Source organism: Charadrius vociferus, unplaced genomic scaffold (assembly GCF_000708025.1).
Source record: "Charadrius vociferus isolate BGI_N301 unplaced genomic scaffold, ASM70802v2 scaffold472, whole genome shotgun sequence".
Taxonomy (NCBI): domain Eukaryota; kingdom Metazoa; phylum Chordata; class Aves; order Charadriiformes; family Charadriidae; genus Charadrius; species Charadrius vociferus.
The window spans coordinates 6977934-7003738 of record NW_009647735.1 but is presented as its reverse complement, the minus strand read 5'-3'; the positions used below and the strand labels follow the sequence as shown (position 1 = coordinate 7003738).

The 25805-nt window shown below is 40.5% G+C and overlaps 2 protein-coding genes across 2 annotated transcripts in view; both read left to right on the top strand.

Annotated features, from left to right (window-relative positions):
* The window catches only part of GPR112 (G protein-coupled receptor 112), a 28773-nt gene extending 17412 nt beyond the window's left edge, over window positions 1-11361 (top strand). Inside the window, exons 7-14 of the mRNA XM_009881792.1 lie at window positions 2308-2353; window positions 3141-3244; window positions 4634-4755; window positions 5596-5864; window positions 7113-7206; window positions 8253-8542; window positions 9107-9165; window positions 11212-11361. Of these exons, the coding sequence (XP_009880094.1) occupies window positions 2308-2353; window positions 3141-3244; window positions 4634-4755; window positions 5596-5864; window positions 7113-7206; window positions 8253-8542; window positions 9107-9165; window positions 11212-11361 (1134 nt within the window). The remainder of the gene's footprint in view (window positions 1-2307; window positions 2354-3140; window positions 3245-4633; window positions 4756-5595; window positions 5865-7112; window positions 7207-8252; window positions 8543-9106; window positions 9166-11211) is intronic.
* Window positions 11362-21246: 9885 nt separating this feature from the next.
* On the top strand, window positions 21247-25686 carry BRS3 (bombesin-like receptor 3). The gene is made up of 3 exons (XM_009881703.1): window positions 21247-21677; window positions 24351-24702; window positions 25279-25686. The coding sequence occupies exons 1-3, from the start codon at window positions 21247-21249 to the stop codon at window positions 25684-25686; spliced, it is 1191 nt and encodes a 396-aa protein (XP_009880005.1).
* The last annotated feature ends 119 nt before the right edge of the window (window positions 25687-25805 follow it).

The window sequence follows — 25805 nt, the reverse complement described above, 5'->3', positions numbered from 1 at the left end:
CAGCATTTAGGACTATTGTAGTATTTGCTATGTTTTCTTACCGAGGGGCGGGTCGGTGAGTGTAATTACAAAGGGAGACATTTCGTTTGGTATGATGGAGCATACAGTGTGCCGAGCAATGCTTTTCACTCAGAAGCAGCATCCGCAATTGTGTCTGCTGTCTAATGAGCTTAATGAGGTACAACTGGATGTTTTGATATACTGAAACCATTATACAGCCTTCTCCATCCAGCTGATGCATCTGAAACTGTGTTCTGCTTCAGCTGATGTGGAGACTGTCCCTGAATTTGCAACTAGCTACATTTGCTAATGAAGTAGCAAGTAGCTCAGTTACATCAGGCATCCCGTGGTGTTTAGCTGATCACCAGTTCCAAGAAACACAATTTTTCAAAAATGGAAGCAGGGAAGAGCAGGATTGCTGGTAACTGAAATAACTTGGAATTTTTTGTTTGCCTGTATTTTTCCACTGCAGGATGAGAGTTTAAAGAAGGAGAGGTTGAATACTAAGGTTGTGAGTGCCAGCATTGAAAATGCATCAATTCAGAACCTTAATGAGCCTGTGACTATTACTCTTCAGCACATACACCAAAATACGGTAGGATGTGCTCTTCTCACCAGAGATGTGTTGAAGTAGAGCCTATTTCACTTAGACTCACAATAAACTGGCAACAGGACAAATAAGCTTCAAACGTTTTGCTGCCTGACCTCTCCGTGATCTATCAACCAAAAGGTTGACAGACCACACAGATCTCGGTGTTTAATTCCCGCAGATTACTAAAGCTTGTGTCTCCTCTCTAAATCCATGCTTAGCAGCAAGGGACGTTTTCATTGTTTCCTTGTTTTGATCTGGACAATTTTTTTCAAGCAATAGTTTATTTGCTAAAAATTGGCGGGTTTTGGATCTGACTGAAATGATTTGTAGGTGCTCCGAATTCAGCCAATTGTTTTAGTCACCAAAAGAGGTAAATTTGAAAAAAATCAAAACATTGCATAGATGTTTTCAAAATTAATTTGCTTTGTTTTGTTTCAGAATGATGTTTCAAAGCTAAAATCTATCTTAACTTATTTTTAAACGGGCATGGGTCAACCTTGTAGACTGAGTTCCACCTTAGCATTTTTGTGCTGCCGCTGTTTATGGTCCTGCCTCCACACGAATACATAACCCAGGGCAGAAAAAAATTATTCAATAAGATCAATTTGATTAAAGTTCAAGTTAATGAGAGCTTGAAAACGCTGCTTTTATGGCAATATGCTCTTTCCATTCAGTTCTAGCAAATAACATATACCCAGAAATTTCATCTAGATACCCCCTCTCTCCCATCAGTTTTACACCACCAGGCCATCTGGCACCTCTCAGATTTTTTTCCTCAACCTTTTAAAAGTACCCTAATTAAATATTTAATGAGATATCATTCTAACCTACATCTTTGGCTCCCTGCCTAATTATATTTGACAGTCTACAGATCACACGTCTTAACAGCTTATCTGTTAGGGTGGCTTCCTGTAAACTCCGTGCTTTATTAAATTTTATTAATAATAAAAGAAAATGAATCTGTGCCTTGGGAAAGTTTGCTGCAGCATTAAGAGTAATAAACTAGAATGTCCCCAAGAGAAAACATTGCATTGAATACCCATTTAAATCTGTTCAACTGTTTGCAATATCCAGGCAAGCTTTATTTTCTCTTAGGTGTCTTCCCTGCCTGGTTTCAGAGAGAGAGAGGAAACACTGAAATTCTAAAATAAAGGTTTTCTCGGGTTGAGAATTTTTTTTTTTTTTTTTTTGAAATCTCAGGTTGTTATTCTGGGTCTTGGTCATAACTTTTGAATTTCACCAGTAATTTGGTATGACATCTCAGATACCACATGAAGCCAATGAGATTAGACATAGGAATTGGTCTAAGCTGGACAACTTGTCAGATTTTCTGCTGTCCATACAAGACTACAAGATATAGAAAGACTGGTAAAACTGGGAAAATCACTGACTCCTAGCACTTCCCTTGGTAAAGGGGATGGTGAGAATTGGGACCCTCTGCTGGTTTTCAGTGTCCTGGGTGAGATGGATCCCAGCTGACTCCCAGTGACCAAGTGTCCCACTGCCCCAGAACTGCTGGCATCTCCAGCGACCTACACCCCCTACACAGCACAACCATGCAAATAATCGCTTTCTTGTCGAGCAGTACAGAGGAAATTAAATCAAACTGCCTTAGTGATAAACCCCGATCACAGGCAAGATGCACCGTCTGCAAGTGCAGGCGGTGTACAGGCATACTGAATAAATGTCACAGCCTCCTTTTTCTCCATTTTCAGGGTAATGCAGCAGTGCACTGCGTCTTTTGGGACTTTCAGAAGAACAGTAAGTGTTATTTACGGAGCTGCCACGCGTGTGCTATCACCAGCCTCACAGAGCTTTGGCTCCTTGACATTGCAGCTTGAAACTCTGAGGCTGTCCTGTTGAATGCGTGTTGCTGGTTTCCACTGACATTGATGCCTCAGCAATTGGTGTTACTACAAGGGGACACATGCCCAGCATTGTACACTGGTGCAGCTACACGAATCAGAAGACTTTAGTCTAAGAAAAAAGCAGAAATGCAATGAAACACAGAAAGATAACTGTGTATTGGGGTAACTGAGAACACTTGGGAGAGGTTTTCTTTGCAATTATTGGCGCTAGAATATACGTATTTTTTAAATCAGAAGCTTAGCTTCTGAATATGTCATACACACCACATAAATAGGGTTATAAATTTAACCTTACCAGGGAAGATCCTGCTTTTCAATGCTACACTCTGCCTAAACAAATCCTCTGCCCTGTAAATATTTCTTGCCTTCTGTGTTTCCACACCCTGCAGCATAATCTAGTCCAGAGCACTTTTCCCTTACCTTCCTGCTTTCTCTGTGTGCAAGCATGTAAATGACTTTAAATATTTCTTCATTCCATCAAAGGCTTTCATCCAAGTTTTGAGGTTCTCAGGCAACTATATAAGATGTGTTCCTGTGTGAAATCTCACTTGTGTGCTGCTAAATGACCCTGCAATCTGTACTAACTTGAGCTCATATTCACACATTCTGCGTGCTGCAGAGCTATAAATGACTGAGCATGACTAACTCTGCTTAAAAATCCCTTTTTCTCTATTACACAGATGGACTGGGTGGTTGGAATACATCAGGGTGTGAAATGGAATATACAGATATGAATTACACAATCTGTTTTTGTAACCATCTTACCCATTTTGGAGTCCTACTGGTAAGTACTCCGTGAATCATCTCCAAAAAAGTCCCGTGGCACTAAACAAAGTCATCGCTAGTTTTGGGGAGAGATGGGAGATTCATATCTATACAAGCTGTTAGATATCTGCAATTTTTGCCAAAATCAGTAATAACAAACAAAACACAATAATTTTTATGGTATAAAGTCCTCTAAATGTCACTTGCTTCAAGGCAAATTCATTTTACAGATGTAGTTTGTACTTCTTCGCAATGTAACTTAATCAACGTTAATGTGTTACTTGCTGTGTTGGAAATACTGTGTTAAATTTATTACCTGTCGGAGGCAACTAATGACATTACATCTTAATGTAAAAATAAGTTTTATCTACACTCCATCAGAAAGGGAAGTTTAATATAAATACGGGAAGTGTCATTAATTATCATCTCTTATCTCTCTGTAATACAGAAAAAACTGCCTCTAAAAGTTGAATGTCAAAAAATGAGATGACTGCCTGAGGATGGGTTGCAACAAATGCAAAGTGTTAGGCAAGTTCAGAGCAAACCGAGTAGATTAAAATTGTCTAATCCCAGTAGGATACAACCTCCACGAAGGGGTAAGGCCATCCCTTTGCCTTTGGATGCTTGCCCAGCTTCCCCCAGAGGTCAGCACTACCCTGCTCCGAGAGAGGCACGAACGCCTTTCCTGGTAGTAAAAATGAGAACTCTACAGGAAGGAATTTAGTTACAGATTTCAGACAACTTGCAAAGTCTTTATTCAAGCCAAGAGAATTCAGTTTGATTTTAAGATCACACCTCTCCTGCACTGCCACATTAGTAATCAGCATAGTTACTTAACAGCACAAAGTCGCTTGTAGACTGGAGATGTAGGTTACTAGGTTGAGGTTCAAAGTGTCACCAAATAGAAGAGAAACTGTGGCAGGGAACATCAAAGTCCTCTCAATATCACACCCAGCAGCAGCTGTGGAGGAGCAGGGCCAGCCTCCCAGCTGATTTTTGCAGAGTGATGTTTTCTGGACGTGGAGGGTCCTCCCACGCTCCAAGACATTTAGCAGGTTTGTGCAATTCCCAAGCGTGGCAGCTGCCATTGAGACAAAGTAGAGTTTCTCCTACAAAGTGAGCTCCCAGTGGAGTAATTTTGGCAAGATCCTGGAATCCTTGTTGAATTTGGGGTTTCTGAAGTACAGCTTTTCTAGCTTCACAACTTATTACTGGATACTTTAAATACTGTGTATTTTTACTAGTTTGGATATTCTGTAGGACTATACAATAAAACACATAAAAATATTAATGGAAAAATAGCAGTAAACAGAATAGAAAATGATTTCTTTATCAATGTGGAAATGTGGAAAGCAGTTTTCTTTATCTGTTATGGCAAACAACTGTGATTCTTTATCTTGTAACATAGGACTTGTCCCGGACAGAGATAGATATCACACACGATCGTATATTAACTCTGCTCAGCTATGCAGGATGTGGTGCTTCTTCCCTGTTTTTGGGTATAACACTGGTGACATATCTAGCCCTGGAGTAAGTCTGATCCTTTTTCTTATATTGTTTTTAATATTTAGCAATAATGAATTTGCAGCAGCTATCAATATGTTTGGTAATATCTGATGCTGTGATGCATAGGAGGGAAGACAGTATAAATATTGCTTTATTTTGACCTGTGACTATGATGAAATAAGAGGGATTCAAATCCTCGTGGTTCAATACAAGCACGAGTCTGAACTGATCAGCAACTTCTATGTTCCTAAATTTCCATCATTTCTGTCATTCAATAAATTTACCCATGGACACGGGTAAGATATCATGTCAAGAATCTGTAGTATTCCCTGTATATAGACTATACATTGGATGATATCAGCAATCTGGAATATTCCCTGTATATAGACTGTACATTGGATGATATCAACAGTAAAATAGAGAAACTTTTTCTTCTCTTGCTCTTGGTCTTTCTTGTGTCTGGTCCTTTGGGATAGGTTTCATTTTATACTGTATGTGCCAGTAGCTCCTGGCACGATGGGGACCCAGACTTAGGTAACAGTGGGTGCTTTCATAATCCAGTAATGTTGCAATAACGATAATATTTGATGCAGTAGTAAAAAGATATTAAGTCTGTCTCTTCTCCACCAAGTGTGAAAAACCTAGCAGGTCTCCATGTATATAGAAACTCTGCTTTTTCAGGCTGGGAGATCTGCTTCAAAAACACACTAGCGATTTGATATAAAACGCTAAGGTAGACACAACTTACAGGACAGAAAGCCAATTTATAATATGCTGAATACGTATTTGTGCTACTTTGCATTAGGGAATGAACCCAGCACAATTCATGCAATGATAACTTTGTGACTTCTCCCTTCTTTCTAGAAAGCTGCGGAGAGACAACCCTTCAAAAATCCTGCTCAATCTTTGTGCCGCACTGCTGATGCTCAACATGCTCTTCCTCACCAATTCCTGGCTGTCCTCGTTCAACCAGCCTGGTCTCTGTATCACCGCGGCCGCACTCCTTCACTATTTCCTTCTTGCAGCTTTCACGTGGATGTGCCTGGAGTCTGTTCACTTTTACTTCACTCTTGTCAAAGTTTTCAATGTTTATGTCCCAAAGTACATCCTAAAATGCTGTATTGCTGGCTGGGGTAAGTAAGCAAATTTCTTCTCCACTTCTGTGCTTGTTAACTTCTCTAAGATAGGGGCATATTTGCAAAAGTATGTTAGGACACTGAGCTAGTAGAAATCTGGTGCACACCCTAAGCCATAAGGATGGATTTCTTCCCCCAGGCAGGTTCAGATTAAGTTTCTTCTGTCCAGGGAGACATTAGCAGAAAGTGAAAGAAGGAAGACGGATAAAGAAAAACTCCCTCCACAGAGTTATAAGCAAGGAAAGGCAAAAATGGGTGTAAGGAACTGCTTTCCCTACCCCTCCTGCCCTTTACGGGAATGATTTTTCATGGTACCTCATGTCAGTGGTGTGCCTGAGGAAATGTGAGCTGCCCACAGCCTTCAGTCCTTCGGTGACGCTCAGAGGTGATTTTGAGCTCCTTCTCCAGGCTCCTTACCTGCCATTCTAGGCACAATTCCCCTGCGGGGGGTGGATTTCGCTTTCATTTATAGCTCTCCTGAGGACTTCACTGATTCACCTTTCCTCCAAGCACTGAGCATCAGCGACTCATTTGGGAGAAGCATAACAAAAAGGACCCAAAATGCTGGCTCAGCTGTTAGAAAAGGTGTTATCAGAGGCATTGACCCAGAGCAGAATTCGGTCTATGTTTTTTGGGTCACCATTAGATACTGTTTGAAAGGTTGTTTTTAGGCTTCTGGATAGTGTGCAGCGTATCAGCATCTCTATCCTTAGATCTGATGTCGCACGTAACTGTTCTCAGGGGCAGCCATCCATGATGGTGATGTTGGCAGTAGCCATTCTCAACAGAAAAGCCAGAACTGAAAGAAATATGGGAAATGGGGAAGGAGTGGAAAGGAAGACTGATAAAATGCTGTCTGGAAAATGTCTGTCTCTATGAGATCTGAACACAAAATGCTGTGGTCTGCTTCTCTTTTGACACTCTGCTTTTTGTAATAATCAGTTGGGTTTATTTTACCAGATTGGACCCCTTCTGGAGATGTTTGAACACTCACAAACATTTTGCAAACACAGATATTTTTAGGCCAAATCATTTATAATTTACATAAATAAGGAAATTAAACCTGCTATGCCACACATTTAATTACACTCATCTCAGAAGGGGATTTAGGGGTAGAGTGTGATCCCAAGATGTACATGTCTGATATGACTACTCAGCAGAGATTATCCGACATCTTTACATATTTCCATCACGCTTTTTTTTTTTTAATCTAAATATCTCTTTTTCTCTTGTCTTCCATATTAGGGTTACCAGCAATTGTCATTACTATTGTGCTCATTATAAATAAAGACTTTTATGGCAATGGATCACATTCTGAGAGCAATCCATTCAGCAATTTGTAAGTATAATACTTTAAGCTTTTTGATGGTCACCAGATTATCTTAAAGATAGAAGAAATAACAGAAGGCAACAATTCCTCTCTTTGGTCTTTCCTCCCCCATCTTAACCCTCTCCTTTTAGCAGTTCTGGTTCGGTGGATCATTTGGACAGTATGGAGTAACTCTCACATCAGTGGACTGGGCTTGAGGACAGGGAGGTCTTCTGCCAGTCAACTCCATTTTTACCTTCTGGAAAATCTCTTTCTTTACATGACATTAACTCAGCCTGATTGGACATTTGTATGTGCTCCTGCGTGTTCTTGATTTCTGATAAAACCTAAAGGCAGAATAATTGCTCTAGTATTTTGCACGTTTGCTTCAGCTTTTTTTTAATGTCAATTCACATCACTGTCTCTTCATCATTTCAAATTCTTTTATTTAAATCATCTCAACCTCCTCTCTTTTCCAATGGGAAAACACTGCTTTCTTTCATCTTTTTTTAAAAGGGCTTTATAGCAAAGAATGCTTCCATTTTTTTGGCCTGCTTTCTGATCACTTGTTGGTGAAGATTACCTGGAATATTTGAATTCTATCCCATCAGAGAGGCAGCACACCCCCATGACACCTCAGAGGGAATACTGTTACCCATCTTTAGCAAAAAGGCAGTAAAACTCACTAATTTATGTCCGAGGAAAAGGCTAACCAGTGCTCATCTCTGTGCTATACTATTATTTAGACTCCTAATTAAGTCGTATTTAACTCAGTTTGCTGAAGGCAGTGTGTCTTTGTGTGTGTACATTATTAAGTTGTGAAACAATTGTCATGTTTATTTGAATTTGACAGAAATATTAAAGTCTCAAAGTTATTGAATTTCTATAACATCCATAAAAAAAGGCAAGTGGAGAGATTCTATGAATGTCCTCATTGGGGGAAAGGAATAGGCATTACGGAATGCCCCTTACTAGGTATTGGAGAACCATATGGGAGACTTATTTTGGATACCAAGCTTCATTAGTTTCACTGCTCACAAAACTCCTCGTTAACTAGATACTTCGCTTTCTTGCAGTTGCTGGATTCAAGAGAACACAGTGTTTTACACCTCTGTTGTGGCCTATGTCTTCTTAATATTTTTGACCAATACAGCCATGTTCATCACCGTTCTCCTTCAAATCCACTCCATGAAATCAAGGACACAAAAGAGATCCAGAATCTGGAAACGGGTTTTTCTCCAAGACCTCAAAAGTGCTTTCAGCTTGATGTTCCTTTTGGGCTTAACTTGGGGCTTTGTCTTTTTTGCCTGGGGAGCAGTGCGGATATTTTTCCTGTATCTCTTCAGCATTTTTAACACCTTGCAAGGTAACTTCTGAATGGAGTACTGCTATAAATACAACAGTTTAGGGCTGTGGAATAGAAATAAATTTGTAACATCATGTCATTCAAGCATGGGGTAAGAGAAGTGCTTATATAGCTTTTGTGTTTGAGTGTTTAGCTATTTCAATAGGAAAGCTCCATTGCAGTGGGATGATAGTGATGTTTGGATAGCATTGCTGTGATAGATATACTATTAAAGACATGAATTCATGCCTTTGAAACACGGATCCCAATAAATGCATCTTGTCAGAAGCTGGCACAATCCTTTTCACCTGAGCATAAAAACGGTTGATAGAATCTACAGTGACTTTCAGATTATTCTTATATCAAATCTGCAGAAAGCTCTTTTCGTTTCCCTCTCACATGCACAAAGGACTCTCGGTGCAATTCTGGGCCAACATGATGCTGGCCCAGGGACCACCTCTCTGCCCATACATAACATATTGGTAACTGATTGGTAACTGAGTGGCACACAGAAAGTTTAGAAAAGGGACAGCAAGTTGGAGAATCCACCTGAAAACCTGTGAATTTCTCTTTTTACTTCTTTAGGGTTCTTTATCTTTGTCTTTCACTGCCTAATGAAGGAAGATGTAGTGAAGCAGTGCAGAGTACACTTTTGCTGGGGAAGATTTCGTCTGAGTAATTATTCTGGTAAGCATTCAGGGGTTTTGTTTAGCTTGACTCGTAAGTCTTCGCCGGGTACTGTTGTCACATTCATTCTACATTAAAAAATAAGGCTCCCCTCAGTAGCCTTTCTGCATTGCATTGAGTAATTGTTCCTTAAGAGGTCTTTATCCTCTTCCATTAACTACTTATATGATATGATGATGGGGTGACAGCATGCAGTAAAAATCGTAGATTTTCAAAAAAGATTTCAGCTTGGTCTCTAATTCTGTTCTCACATGCCATTCCGTGTTCCCTTATGTAAGCCATGGTTTTGGTGGCCTTCCAGTCTTCATAAAGCCAAGATTTGGAAACTTATGCAGGATATTGGACATACTGGTAGCTATTTTTTATGTGCAGGAGCTGGGTTTGCTCAGCTTGGGAAGGAGAAGGGAGATGTAATTGCTGTCTTTAGCTATCAACCAGAGGGGTGGTTATAGAGAAGAGAGACTCTTTTCAGAGGTGCACAGCAAGAAGGCAAGAGGCAATGGACACAAGTTGCAGCTAGGAGAATACCCATTAAACGTAAGGAAATACATTCCTCACAATGAGGGTAGTTAAATAGGTGACATTGGCCCAGAGAGGGTGGTGGAGAGAGTCTCTTTACTTGGAGTGTCAAAATTCAGCTGGACTGGTGTCTGACCAACCTGATCCAACTCTGGGCAGGAGGTTGGAGTGAAGACCCCCAAAAGTCCTTTCCAACTGAAATTATTCTAAGATTCTGCTATCTACCAGCTCAGCAAGAAATAACACATACTGTGGCTCGTTCTGGGCTACCCCAGTGATGTTGATTTTTCACAGAAATGTGGAAGAATGAAATAACTTCAGTACCTCTGTATAGCTGTCAAAATTAGTTGACATTATGAATGGGTATAACACAGGAGAAGCTAAATCAGTCGGTTTAGTCTTTTCAGGAAACCAGACTAAAAATCCTGTATGAGCACATATGTCCTGTACACAGCAGTCCTGTGCAGTGTGTGCTGCGAGGAATACGTAGCTTTCCATTTGCAGAGGGGGAATTCAGCTCTAAGTAGCACACAGGGTGTTCTCTCTTGAGCATGAGCCAACTCGATGCTGTACGATACACTACGGGTAAGGCTGCCATTCCTCTCCTTTGTGTGCCTCCTGTCTTCTTCAGCATGACTTTATCCAAGTTAGTATTACTAGATTGGGTCCCTACAGGGGAAATAGAAGACTGAGTTGCTGGTATCCAGCCCCACCTGCACAAGTGCGACAGAGTTAGTGTAAAAATTAACAGCAGGAACTGTGCGTTGTGCTGCAGAGCTTCAGGGCAGGTACAAGGATGGCACAAGAAGCAAGCGCAGACCTTTCTCCTCCCTGATCTCTAGTAGTTTGAGATGTGACACCCATACAGAATTTTATTCCTGTGCCTTCCACCCTCTGATTTCAGACTGGAGCGGGTCAGGTGCAACTGCTGGATCTATACCAAGGTGTTTAAACCACACCTCACGATCCCAGGCTTTGTGGAGTCCAAATTCTAACGGAACAACTTCAACTTTCAATGGTTCAGATTTCCTTCCCAGGACTTCTCCAGATATAAATTTTAGGATCGGTAAGAAAAACGATGTGCATTGCACAGACTAGAACGTAAAAGATTCCCTACAGTGACTGTCAAATCCCAACCAATGGGAATAAATAAGAAACCTTTCACTGCTTGGTCTCTGCCAGACCTAATTTGGGGGTTAATGGCTGTGTTACAGATGGCTTTCGCTGTACTAAGGAAAGTAAAAAAGCCCTTAAGATGCAAAAGGACAGAAATTCTCTGCTCAGCCTCCACCTTAGGCACCTAAGAGATATTCTACCCTGTGCCAGCTGGCTGTCATTCTCACGGGACCTGCTTCCAGTTAGGGAGCACGAGAGTCTTTCTCATGCATTCCCAAAAATGCAGAGTTGTGCATAGTCAGGTTCCTTTGTAAAGAAATTAAACCAAATTATAATCATGGCAAATTTTCCCTAATTCTTTTCCATAGCTGAAGTTCATTACAACCCGAGTGCTGTACCTCTGGAAGATGGTGAGACCGAACATCCTTGTTCACGAAGAATACTACCCATGGATACAGGGCTACACTATCCACAGAAAGCAAGACTTTTTCACTGATACTGAGTTTGTTTTCTTCTGATTATCTAATGATGATTCTCTTTTGTGGCATGTAGAAATAAACATTGATCGAAATAATTACTTTTAGCATACAGTTATTGTTCTGAACACAATTATAGAGCTAAAACATCCCATGACTTAACTCTCTAAGCTTTAGTGGAGTGGCAATACTGACCACATAAGGATTTGTTCCCTCTGTGCTTCTGATATTAGCCCTCATGTTAAACAGAGTGGAAACATTCCATTCCTCATCATTAGCCCTTCTCATAGTCTGCCTCCTTTTTTTTCTCTTTGCACCCTCCTGTGATCCCTCTGCTCTCTTCTTCATCTGATACTTACCCTCGGAACCTAATATCCATACTACTGAGTTTCAAGTCATATTTTTGAGCCTAGTGGCTGACTGTCTCAGGCATGGACGTCTAGGCTCCTCAGTCAGTACCTTTCCTTACTTTTTCTGAGATGGACTTTGATCAGTTAAGAAATTGGACTCAGCTTTCCAAAATGTTCCTTTCAGTTTTTATTTTCAGACATGCTGGCACTGCTGACTTGGATTTAGATCTCTAAAGTGATGTGGATGCGTGTTTAGATGTTCAAAAACATTGCCCAGTACTTTCAAATGGAATGTGGAAACAAAAAAAATTGAAACTCCCACCTCTAAAGGGTATCCATGTGTACAACAAAGTTTTCAGATCACCTCTCCTGCAAATAAACCAGACCAATAGCAGATAAAATCCTACCATCTTTGCAGGTGGTGATTGAGAAGTTTGCTCTTCAGCAGTACTTTACTGTGAATACAGCAGGAGATAAACTCCATTTCATAACATCACAGGAGAGACTTAACTTTCCTCTCTTACTGAAGAGGGGCTTTATTTCAACAAATGTGTTTGAATTGGTAACTTGCCTGCTCAACTGCATCCTAGTTTCAGTTTTGAATGCCTTTCTCTGTATCATTCAAATAAAGACTTTTTGATGATTGCTAATATAGTAAAATACTATCCTTTACCGATGACAGAAAAGTAAAAAAAATAAAATGGAGCGATGTCTTAGAGCTGGTATGTATGATCGCAAATACAAAAGGTTCTTTCATTCTGTGAATAACTCCCACACAGCAATTAGTGGAAAAAGATGAGTATTTCAATGTACAGTAGCTACAGCCAGCCTACTTGAAATTAGACAGATCACCTTCAGTTCCTTGGCTTTCTGGGAGAAATGTTAGCATTAAAAACATGCAAACAAGTTCCACCTCAGACCCACTTGTTTGTAACTTGAAATTGTTTTCAATGAGAAAGAAATTGAATATAAAATAGTTTGATATGTTGCACCTTTGAACTACCATCCTCTGCTTGTATTCTTTATTTCCATTAGTAAACTCATTGTCCCATAATCTGCTGCTGAGTACAGGTTTTCCCAGCTTTGCAGTGCGAAGCAGGACACGCTGGGCTGTAGTGCTGGGTGCTAAAGCTGTGCCCGACTCCCCTTGCACCCCTAACCTGGCTGCTGCACGCCCCAGGGGGGCGGCGAGGGCAAGGAGGGAGGCTGTGGAGGTTTTTGGAGGAACTGGAGCTTTAGTCCTCCCCTGAGTCCCTTTTCCATCAGTTGGTTTCTGCCATGATATCAATAAGTCTAAGGGGATGGGCAGACTGACCCCATTCCCTTCTCTATCATCTTGCTTTGACCCTCACTGTCCTCATTCATGCAGTAATTCTTTCTGCATACACTTTATAGGACAGAAGATAATAGGCTTAAATTTAGACTAGACATTAGGTAACCATTTAAGGTCTGGAGTGCACATGGAATTTCCATCATTGCAGGTCTTAAAAACCACTCATAGTGATAAGACAAATATCTGCCAGAATAAGTAAACTTGGTTTTGCCTTAGGGCAAAGGATGGACAGGAAGACCTGTTGAAAGTCCTCCCAACTCTATTTTCTAGTACTCTACTCTAAAATAAAAAGGCAGCAAAAGACGATCAATACAAGAGCAACATGAGACTGGCCTTGTCTCCCACATGCTGGAATTGTTTTATTACATTCCTGATAAAAGATGAAATGTACTTTGATTTTCTCAAGTTCTTGCTGAATACCCTCATAACATTATTAAATGATTAGAAGCAACAAGGATTTGGATAAAAGCTGGACAAGTAGTGAGAAAAGTGCCAGAATACTGTTATGGTTCAAAGAACTCATAACAATTTAATGTCATTTAGACAATTACTCTCTCACCTGATGACCCCTCCCCACCCGGGAATGGGAAACAGGAAAATACAAGGAAACCCAAGGGCTGACATATAAACAGATTTAATAGAATAATACTAAATAACGAACATTAATTATGTTAAAGAACCATTATTGATCCCAGTACCAACATAAAATACCCGAACTAACCCCGGCCCATTCTATCCATAGAAGCCGTGCGCTCCCCGCAGTGACAGCCCATGTGGGACACTGCCAGCGCTGCGGCTTCGGGAGGAAGGGACGGGCTCAGGGCTGCGGCACCGGGGCGAGGAGTTCTCGGGATGGCAGCCGTCACGGGAGAGAGAGGACTCCTCAGCAAACTTTCTGATTTCTATGGAATGTGCCGTTCATGGCATGAACTAACCTTGTTGGCAGCTTGGGTCCAGTGCCCGGGTCTCGCTCCTCCTCATCTCCGCACCCGGCGAGCTCGAAAACACTGAGACCTCGAAACCTGCACACCATTGCTGGCTAGAAAGTAAGTATTTTCACAAATTCACAGAGTCTTCTAAAAATGCAGTTTTCCCAAGTATTAGAAGAGACCTTACTGCAAACTAAAATTACTGAAAGGGAAATTAATCCTGTGTCGCTCAAAACAGGACAAATACTTAAGATTTCTCAGGCTGCCAAGAAACGGCTGTAAAAGCCATTTCTTGGGCAGATCCGTCAGTGTGTTTCCTGCTTTGGAGGTGTAACAGTGGGAAGAAGAGCAAGCTGCACTGCGTGGAACAATGTCAGGTCTCCATTCTTCCTCTTGATTGTTTTTTTCTATTCAAAAAGCAAAATCTGGAAGTAAATTTTTAAAAACCTGTCAACTTGCTTATGTAAAATGCAAAGCGCTATTTGTTCTGGGAAGGCAGTTAGCTCACTTCCTCTCTCCATCATATGCCTTGTGGCTTTTCCATCTAAGCAGCGCATCATTTATGTTTCAAGCATGGCATTGTTTAGGTTGTCAGCTTGAATGAAGATGTGTAATTTTCTTTGGGCTGAAATAATATCTTCGGTGCCAGTGCCATTACATTTGCTCTTCTCCAAAGTATCTATGCCGACATTCTGTCACAGAATTGAGCATCGATGGTTTTCACAGGGAGAGGACATGCACAAAGACAAATCTAATAAAAAATTGCTATGCGCTTGTGATTCATATCCTCATAATTTGAAATGATTCCACAGCTCTGCTGCGAACGTGACCTGACGGGCAGCAGCACATTATTGGGACAAACATGTCCTCCTCCCCGCAGTTTTGATTGTATCCCTTGACTCTGCTTGCTCTCTGAGAAAGCATTAATCTAAAAGCTCCTTTGATTTCTAAGTCATTCTCATTTACTCCTAGATTGCTTATTTTTAGCGATGCATACACCAGGAAATGTGTGCTCTATTTTAAACCAATGAAAGAAGGATTTCTGAAAGTATATTTATCTGTGAAGACAATTATCAGATCTCAGTGGGTTGCTAACAATAGGTTAGACGATGCAAAAGAAAGAAAAAAATGATAGTAAAATCACTGCAGCAGCTGTGGTGACTCGGGCAAAACCCTCCTCGGTTCCATCTTGCTATTTAGACTGGCACAAAACTCCACCACCATCGTACCAACTAAGTCAGCGGATGCCGATCCAAGGTCTAGACAGCCCACTCAAGGGTCCCTGGAGATTTTTTATGTCTCCACATGGACAAGTGGCTAAAGCTGCCTTCTAGCTCAATGTATGTACAGTGTTTTGATAACCGTGTGACAGAGAAATATGACATAGGATGACAGTTAAAGGTCAGTGCAGCTTGTTTTAAGTTTTCTTCTGACAGTTTATGAATCTACAGTAGCGGTTAGCAATACAGGTTAGCAATACTTATGCCCAAGATGGATAATTCTTTCTAAATTTAGCAGGCAGTTATTATTGGGACAACGAAAGAAATGGCATTATGGGAAGCGATTTGAGATTAAAAATCAAAATACCAGGAAGATAATTACCTATTGCGTAAGATGATTGTTAAGTCTTAATGCACAATACTCTGTGCTTTTAGGTATCAGAAAGTATTTAGCATGTAATGGCACTATAATGGTTCTAAATTAAATGTATCATTGAGAGTTTCAAGGATGCCCAAAAGAATTATGCTTGTTTTATTATTTCATTGCCTGATTGTTCCTGTAATGGAAGAAATTCAAGGATACACTCCCATGTTTATTATTCTCTTTTTTCTGAGAACTGACACCAGTATTTCACCGGCCATTCCCATTGGTATGCTGGCTGGCTGAGGGAACTCTTGGAAAAGACTGGAAGGGATGCAAGAATGGAGAAACAGGGTAAAAGGTATTTGGAGCCATTGATTAATGAGAGCATTTGAGATCCCCTCACAGGCAGACTGAGTCCCACTAACTCCACTGAATAATCTGGAATTAGACATTTTAACAAAATCAGAAGCTGTTTTCTTAGCTTTTAACCAAGAAGATACGCGTCGTTGCTGTATCACCGAATGCTGCTCCTGACAGTTCATCTGAACTGACCTTCCATCTCATCTTCGTTACACTGAGGGCTCGGGCAGTGTTATTTTTGCTCCTAGACATGCTGATAAGTCTTGTGGTATTTGACAGTGTAACTGGATAGCTCGTCTTCAGTTCCAAAAAAGAGGGATGCAGTTCCAATCAAATGTTGCTGCAGGCTTTGATGCCCTGAATCCCAGTGCCTGCACAGCTCCCTCTGCCCTTGGTGCAGAATTAACTCCACACAGGTAATAGCAAGATACACCCAGGAATAAACCAATGTATTTTTCTCCTAAATGGGTAGTCTTTGACTCTGCTATGAATGTGACACATCCAAGGAAACTGTCATTAAAGTGTCCTAAAAAGATATTTTCCCTTTTAATAGCTCAGTATTTGTTTTGTCTCCAAATGCTGAGGACACTGGGCAATGCTAAAAAAATCAAAATACAGGATAGAGAAGATGTTCCCACTTAGTGGTGAAAAACAGACACTGAAACCAGGCTCTCGTGCTTACAAGTAAAGAAGCCCAGTGCCGGCAGTGCCTTACTCAACCTGCCTCCCCATTGCCTGACACTGGTAGCTCCAAAAGGGATGCCTGGCAAGGTGGGGAGGTGACGTCCTCTCTCTTTAGGGAGGGACTCAGATGTAGCACATGGAAATGACTCATTCCCGTTCTCGCAGTAGGACAGAGCAGAACTGGAAACAACCCCGGTGTGTTAGAAATTTGCTCTAAGCATAGACCACTGTCTCTGGCATCGGCACTCACCCTGGGTATGCATTCAGGCTTTCCCATTTAATACTCACCTGCCTGAACACTAGAAAATCGATTGGGAAGAGTCACACAAGTCACACAGCCCATCAAATGGCTGTCAGATAAAACCTTCATTCTTACTATTGCTGTGTTATGATACTCTTTGCCCCCTCATCTTGCCATTACTTGTAACGGTATTGGCAATTTCAATTTAAAGAGAAGACACTAAAGCTGCAACATAGATGCAAGTCAGAAACGGGGTGATGACGCATGCCCATCCCTGAGCCTGTTGTCTCTAGAGCAGGGACTCCTCTTCCCAACACAAAGGTGGCAAAGCCAGTTCAGCAAACAGTAGGGAGAAAAAGGTATTTCAGATAACAAAATTCCAGTTATAACTCCAGAGTCTAGCTCATAAGCGAGAGTTGTGAAAGGGCTCCAGATTAGAACTTCTTGATGGAGGAGCAAAAAGCCCTCCTTTGCCTTTATGTCAAAAGAACACAATCTAAAAGGAAGGCTACTGAGATTTGCTGGAAGGGAAAGATTTACATTGATTTGGGCAGACTGCTAGACTTCAAATCAATTTTCTATCCCCGGGGAGGAATAAGAAGAATGTGCCTGTGGTGACCCCACAGCAGAGTCCTGCTCTGTGGTGAACAGTCTGGGCACCAGGACAGCAATAAGGCTCCTCCGTAGAAGAGATCCTAATCTGAGTAAAGCCTTTTATAAGAGATGATGCCACAACAGAGTCTACCAAATTTCAGGACTAAGATAGACAAGCTGTTCGGTATCTCTCTGCTGTTAACACCCCAAGAACATAAACGTCAGTTCGCTCAGCGGAGAGACAGAGAGATACATCAGCCAGCAATAAACAGATGGTGAAATTGCTAGGAGAGACAATTAAAGCAAGGGTCGAAAATGAGTTTGAGGCATAAAAGAAGAATTAAGAAAACTAAATAGATCTATGCAGAAATGATACAAAGAATGACCTAAGAAAGTGAGTTAAAATAGTCCTAAAAAAACCCAGGCTGGCTAATATAGCTGTAGTTCACTGTGTATCAGTTTTGTGTTCCTAGCACTCTAGCTATATTTGTACAAATACTGATCAATTCTGTGTGACCAATGTATACAGAAATAACAAAAATGCACTACACAGAGTAACTACAATTTTGGAAAATCAATTTCTTTAATGGGAGTTAAGATTTTGGCTGTTTTCTCCATGTGTTGGCTTGGTGCAGAGCAAATGGTTCCGAAAGAGATTTTTCTGAGTGGGTGACACTACGCAGCACATGGAAACGACTTAAGTCAGCAGTCACACTGCATTAAAACAGAAAATTTGCATTAAAAATACAGCTAAATGATATACTCTTGAGTATTTCACTTGAGGTTTTTTTGCAGCATGGAGTTCAAAAGGAACATTCATTTTCCGTGAATGTTTTGTGTGTTTTCTGGTATTTTAAACAATAGCCAGAATTACCCAAATTGCTTTTCACCAGAAGACAGAGCTCTAAAATAATGCCTTGGAGTTGTTTACTGTTTGGAATAATGAAGCCATTCTCCTCCTTTTCAGCTGCATTTGCACAACTGAAAGCTATCAGAATCTGTGTTAAAAACGCAGTGTGTTTTCTCCTGCCTGGTTTCTACCCATCACACTAATGAAGAGCAGACAAAATTGATGAGCAGAAACACTGAAATTCTACTGCTATAAACAAATTGCTTATTTGATGTTTACTATCTGTCCTTCAGGCTTTTGTTGGGTCTAGAGAATGTTATTGTGTGTGCTTTTTCAAAATAATATTTTTCACCTCCTAAGGACTGACTAAGACAATATCTTGTGCTCCACAGAGAGCATCCTGGCCGACTCGCTAAAACCTGCAGTAATACAAGGACTGTAGGAAGAACTGTGAGTAATGAAGGAACTTCATTCTGCCAGATTCCCCCAAGGAGGCAGAAAGCTGGGAAAAATATAATCTCTCAGTAGAAAGAGAAAACCAAGTAGATTTTAACATTGCTGTGACCTGGGTTAGACATATATACTGTGGTTTATTAGAGAGAAGGCAGGGAAAACGTGTCTGTGTTTCCTGGTAATGCGGGCTTCTGAAGTGGGAAGCATCAGACTTAGCATCCGGGTTCAGATACATGAATTCAGGTCCAGCACACGAAGCACCAGGACTAAACAGAATTTTAAGCCCTTGCCGCTTTCTGGGGTTGCTTTCATCTGTGGCACACGTTGGTGTCCTCAAGAGGTTTAAAAATGGGTTGGGAGGTCTGTCACCTTTCCCTTCACACCTGAATCATCCCCCAAACCAAGAGCTGGGAGCATCTCATAGCTCAAGAGTCTCCTGTCCTCTGGATTATCTCTGACACAGAGGGGTATTAGTTCTGGTCCTCTATCCTGCCATACAAAATGATCGAGCGACAGAATAAACCAAGCCTCAGATTTCACGCTGTCAGCACAGATCTCTCGGATGGCTCTGAAAGCTCTGGGACTGTAAGAGTTTGGGATCTATGCTGCTAGCTGAACTTTGGGGCATCAACCAACCTCTAGTGCAATTCAAGGCAAGTAACAAGTTTCTTTCAGCTAAATTCCAGTCTCACCTTAACACCTGATGTTTCATTCTGATGCCAGCCTTCAGTATTCAACATTTGGTGGATAGCAATTAGTTCCCGATGTTTGGTGATACCTTACTTCTGCTATACAGGAAATCTAAACATTTTATGTAACTATCTGACATTAAGCTGTCACAATCTGCTACAGTTGCCGAACTCTATATTAAATATAATGCACAGTACTACGCCAGTGTGGGTGGACAACATAATCGGGCATCCTCAAAGGCACCTAAATCTGTGAGCAACCTACATACTGCGCCTGCATAAAAGGACATATTATGGTTGATCGTGACAAGAACGTCTCTTCTAAAAGCACTTTCAAAAACAAGTAGTTGGAATTTTTAACCCATGCATCCTTTTTGTATCAGTGACTCCTCCTTCCCCCCGCCCACAGCATTGGTCTTCCATCTAATCTACCATCTACCATCTACCATCTGGTCTATCACCACCCGACACCTATGGCACAGGTGTGTTTGCAAGGATTGGGATTGAGAGAGGGAAAATTAGACCTATAGTGTGTTTTAGAGGCGTTTTTTTTAAGTAAATGAAACGAACTTGATTTTGTGTATCTGAGTGGCTGTGTGTGTGCAGCTAAAGATAAAGGGACTCGGCTGTAAGATTGCTTTTGTAATTTGAGCAGGGCACCTTCTCCACTCGAATGTCATAGCTGAAGAACAATTTGGAGGAAAAAATACTCCAGCTACTGATCTTCATTTTCAAGGCATAAAGTTCAGACCTTTGATATCCTTTCCACTTCCATTATTTAGGAATGAGATCTTGGGTTTCTTCATTTCAGGAGATTTAACCTGATAGATCAAATTCCTCATACCTTAGTTTACATTAAAGTTAGTCAGGGGTTCATCACAGAGCAGTTCCAGATTTGACTGTTGACTAATCTAAAGATAAGAAAACCCATACTACTAACAGGTTTGATTGAGATAGCATCATGAAAAGTTATTTTTCTCCCAGAAGACTTGAATCATCCATTGTACCATCCAAAGCCAATAAATACACATATTATTGCAAGAGAACAGGCTTCCATACAGTGACCATCTATAAACTCGTTCAAACTTCAGCGTAAGTTCTGGTTTTGATGGCAATGGGATTGTTACAAGGGACAAACCTAAGCTTTAATGTAAGCGTTAGCAGGATTATGGTCATAAATTTCTGTCTTACATGGCCTTTTGGAAGGTGACTGCATTTCTGTGATGGAAATGCTAATCAGAACACAGACAAGCACAGGCTGTCTCTTTGTCTTTTTCAACAAATACTATATATATTTTGAGATATTTTATCTGCCATTAAGGTATACTGTAGAGTTTTATATTAAATTAGTGTATTCTATGCTTACCCATACTATTGAGAACACTATTTCAGGTTTTCATTTTATTTCCTTTTTAGGATATTTTGAAAAATACTAACAAACATTTGCTAGGTAATATGCAAACACTAATACTACAGTAATTACAATACAGTATTTATTTGCCAGATACCTCCAAGAAAAACAAAACAAAACAAAACAAAAACCCAACCATCATTTCAGCTAATATCTTTAAAGAAACCCCTTTTCTCTTTTTTTCTCCTCCCTCTCTGCTCCACTAGCTGAAAAGCCAATAAAAAAATTCTCCACCTCCTACACAGTTCAGAACAAGATCTGTGTGCATTTCTCCTAGGCATGTTTTGAGACCCAGAAGGGGATGAAAGTAGTTAATGTGCAACGGGAATCTTAATTTCAGACACAAATCTGTACCTTTCTATTGACCTTGCTGATATGCTACAAGCTAAATATTAAACAATTTTTGGATCAATTTAAGTCCAGCCTGGGGAGAAGAAAGAGTTAAAGAAATGTCTCAAGTATACTTGCATTCAGCTAATCAGACTTTGTGTGCATCTACAAATGGTACAGAACTGAAATCAATCATTGATAATGAAACCACAAATGAAAAATGGACCGAAGACTCCTTTCCAGGATTAGAAATACTGTGCACAATTTATGTTACATATGCTGTGATCATTTCAGTGGGTCTCCTTGGAAATGCTATACTCATCAAAGTCTTTTTCAAGATTAAATCAATGCAGACGGTTCCAAACATCTTCATCACCAGCCTGGCATTTGGAGACCTACTGCTTTTATTAACTTGTGTGCCTGTAGATGCAACACGTTACATTGTGGATACCTGGCTCTTCGGAAGAATTGGGTGCAAGCTGCTGTCTTTTATCCAGTTAACCTCAGTTGGAGTATCAGTGTTTACCCTGACTGTTCTCAGTGCTGACAGGTGGGTCTGATGCAACTGATTTGCCAGGAGATGCCGCAGGTGTGAAGTTAGAAATTAATAAAAGAGCAGAAAAGATTATTTTGCACAATATTAAATGGAACATTGTAATAGACTAAAAAAAAAAAAAAAAAAAGGCAAAAAACCAGCCGCTCTCCCATTTAATTTTAAAAGGTGTGTTAGAAAAATTGGAGCAGTTCTTTTTAATGGAGTGAAGTGAGAAAGACTCTTTTAAGTCTTTTGACCTTTTATTAGCTGGAAGTACAGTATGGTGGTGGGGTTTTTTTCTCAATTGCACAGAAAGGGGAAATTGCTTAAGGCGGTGAAAAGACAGGATATTGGTGCTATCTAGTGGTGCACTAAAGTAGTCAGGGAAGATGAAAAATAAAACTGAAAATGACTGAGTGGAAATCCTTTGTCCTCTGCACTCAGCGAGACTCTAAAATCTTCCAACGTAAAAGACTGACATGTGGGGTAAAAAGTGAACAGTAAACACAGAACAGACTGGGAACAAATTAATGACTTGTGATTTGATGGTTACTGCAATACTACAGCAATTGTCAGTGTGAGATAATATGGCACAATTTGAATATTTTATCTTATAGTTCATATATCTTTTCCAGAAATACTTTAGCCTGACATTAAACTCAGGTTACAGTGAAAGCACTGTCAGCAGGACAACTGCTCCCATCTTACTGCTGTCAGGAGTTGCTGAACAATTAGTTTTCTACGCACTTCTTTTCTGAACGAACAAAAGTAAGACGAGATTTCAGTTCAATCGGCATGAGCATGTCAAGGAGCAGAAAAACCCAACATGGATTTTAGTATTAAGACAGAAAAAGATTTTCATCTTGTATGCCAGCAATTATGGATTGCATGTAACAGCAAGTAGTTCACATGTCCAGAATTTAAGCAATGCTACTGCGACTGTACTCCCAAAAAACCCAGCCAACACAGGAATAGCCACACGGTGTCAGATCAAGGGTCCATGTAGGCCAATACCAGCTTCCGGCAGTGGTAGTATCCAACTATCTAACTATCTAACTACTATCCAACACAACACCGATACCCTAAACCTTCAGATGACCTCCTGAGCAGATGTGGTTTCTGTCTGTTTAATAACCTCAATGGATTTCTCTTCTAGATCCTTGTTTGGCCTCTTCTTGAACTTGTTTCACAAGGACTTTCACTGCCTGTTGCATAAACAACTTTTTTTTTTTGCTTTGCACATGGCTTCATTTGATGGCCCTGGCTCTTGTGCCAGAAGAGACAGCGATCTCTATCCATCTCCCCGGGCTATTTATGTTATATTCCACCCTTGGTGTGGGCTTTGTCGAGTTAAGGTGTGCAAAGCAGCACATGTTGTTCAGGAGTTGCGTGAACCAAGAGATACAGATAATCGCATAATAGTCTCTTTTGCTCTCCATTGTTTTCCTAGTAATTCCTAACATTTTGCTTTTTTGTTGGTTTATGAGGGTTTGGTAGTATTTTTTTTAATACTGCTGAATATTAAGCTGATGTTTTCACTGAACCATCCTATTTATCACAGCTCCAAGGTCTTCGTCCTGTATGAAGTCAACTCAGAATCCATCATTTAGACACTTGCTTCTGTATTTGATTCTTTATGGTAGCTGTTACATAAATATTCCATGCTACATTTTCACAGATTAACTTTATGGTAAACTTACTTTATGGTAAACTTACTAAGAAAGCTCAGAAAGCTCAGTCACATGCACAATGCCAGACTATCATGTTCCAGTATGCTAGAAGATCTCAAAGCCAATAAAAATGGTATTTATTTGATAAATAGCAGTCCAGCTTGCAGTTTGATATTTAAATTTGCCTAGAGGAGAAAAAGACCAGATCCTTAGCTTGCACAAAACGGTTCAACTAAGCTGTTTTATCCTCTGGATCCTTTTTCACTGCCTTTCCTTTCATGCCAGTCTTGTGCCCCCCCTGGAGGGCTCTCTTCTTTCTGCATCATTGAGACTCCCCCATACTTTGGGACCCGGTTATATTGGTTTCTGTGCTTCATCCACCTTCGTGGCAGTCGGTCCTTTTTCCATGTCCCATTTCCACACAGATTTTCACACATCTATAGATTTACCCAGATTTTTCTCATATGTCTGACTCAGTCCACATGCTGCAGAATCACAGCCATGAATCAACAGCAGTGTTAGCTCCTGTTTTATAAATATGAATGAAGACTGGAGCATTATTTTGAGTCAGATCACTGCACTCAGCTGGGATCTGAAGAACATGGAAGAAAGGAGAGGTGCATATGCTTGGTTTCATGTATTTATAAAACAGTTAACCTTTTTCATACCTTTACCAGTTTTGCATACTAATTCCCTCATTTACCTTTCTAGGCAGCACCATAAAAATAGAAGAGACGATTCCCCTTACTGATACTGATCCAAACAGTAGAAGTCATCTTTATTTAGGAAGGCTTTAATGACAAGCCCTGCCAGCCAATTCATTAAAATACATGCTTAAAATTAACTTCTACATTTCCATCTTAATTACAAAGAGCTAGTATCTGTTTTTCATTTCCAAGACGATTCTATCACTCTCAGTTTAGCGAGAACAGGGATGGCTTTATCCTCAAGAAGTTTGCATTGTCAGTGCTCGCATCATTTCTGTATTCATTCTGACAGTGATGTTGGTTGGTTTTAGGTACAGAGCCATCGTTAAACCCTTGGAACTGCAGACCTCGGATGCACTCCTGAAGACCTGTTGTAAAGCTGGTTGTGTTTGGATCGTCTCCATGATATTTGCTATCCCAGAGGCTGTTTTTTCAGATCTGTATTCTTTCAACAATCCTGAGAAAAACATAACTTTTGAGGCATGTGCCCCCTATCCTGTATCGGAGAAGATCCTGCAGGAAGCTCACTCCCTGGTTTGCTTCTTAGTGTTCTATATCGTACCCCTAGCTGTCATTTCTGTCTACTATTTTCTTATCGCCAGAACTTTATATAAAAGTACATCCAACATGCCAGCAGAAGAACATGGTCATGCCCGTAAGCAGGTAAGCTATGATCAAGCACTAACATGTCCAATTTTCCAAAATCTATCATGCTGATTAAGTCTGAGTTCTTGAGTGCAAAGTCTTTACCTGATAATAGAGTAAAAAGCTCCATAAACTCAGCCCACATTAGCAATCCAAATTCAGCTATGCACTTAAGCACCTGCTTATGACTCATTAGCTTAATTGTGAGTGTACATGCCTTCCTAAAGAGGGATGGGGTTTGTTTTGTGTTATTATGAACCTATTAAACTCAGGAGTTACAACGTTGAATTGTAAACAGAGACCTCATCCATGTGAGCTGACACATTAGCTATTGTACTTTTATATCCTAGTCCAGATGAGATTGCCACGTGATTTACAATGGAAAGGGAATGCGCCCTGCACTGGAAACACTTTGTTAAAACAATTATGAAATAAGATTTATTTTTCTATTGGGTTTGGTGGGTTTTTTTTCCATTTTGCTTTTTTGGCCACTAATGCATTTAGACTTTTAGACCCCTTTGAAAACCAGCACCAACTACATAAACATGTGTTACTAATTGCTATTAATACCACATATGCATTATTTTCTTGTAGATTGAATCCCGCAAGAGAGTTGCAAAAACAGTGCTGGTGCTTGTTGCTTTGTTTGCCTTTTGCTGGTTGCCTAACCACATCCTCTACCTATACCGCTCTTTTACATACCATGCTTCTGTAGATGCTTCTACCTTTCATCTGATAGCCACTATTTTTTCCCGTGCCTTGGCCTTCAGCAATTCCTGCGTCAATCCTTTTGCTCTTTATTGGCTGAGTAAAAGTTTCCGGCAACATTTTAAAAAGCAAGTCTCGTGCTGCAAGGCAAAACTCAGAACAAAGCCTCCCAGTGCTACCCACAGTAATACACCTACCAGAGCCCTGTCCATCACGGGCAGCACGCATGGCTCAGAAATCAGTGTTACACTGCTAACAGACTATAGTATCACAAAAGAAGAGGAAAGTGTTTAGTCTGTCTGGGACAAAGAAGGACAGAAACTGAGCCTTTGCAATCAAGTCACTACCGCTGGGAGCCTGGAAAAAGGTGCCATGCCTTGCCCTGTCTGTGAAAGCATTTTCATCAGGAGTTC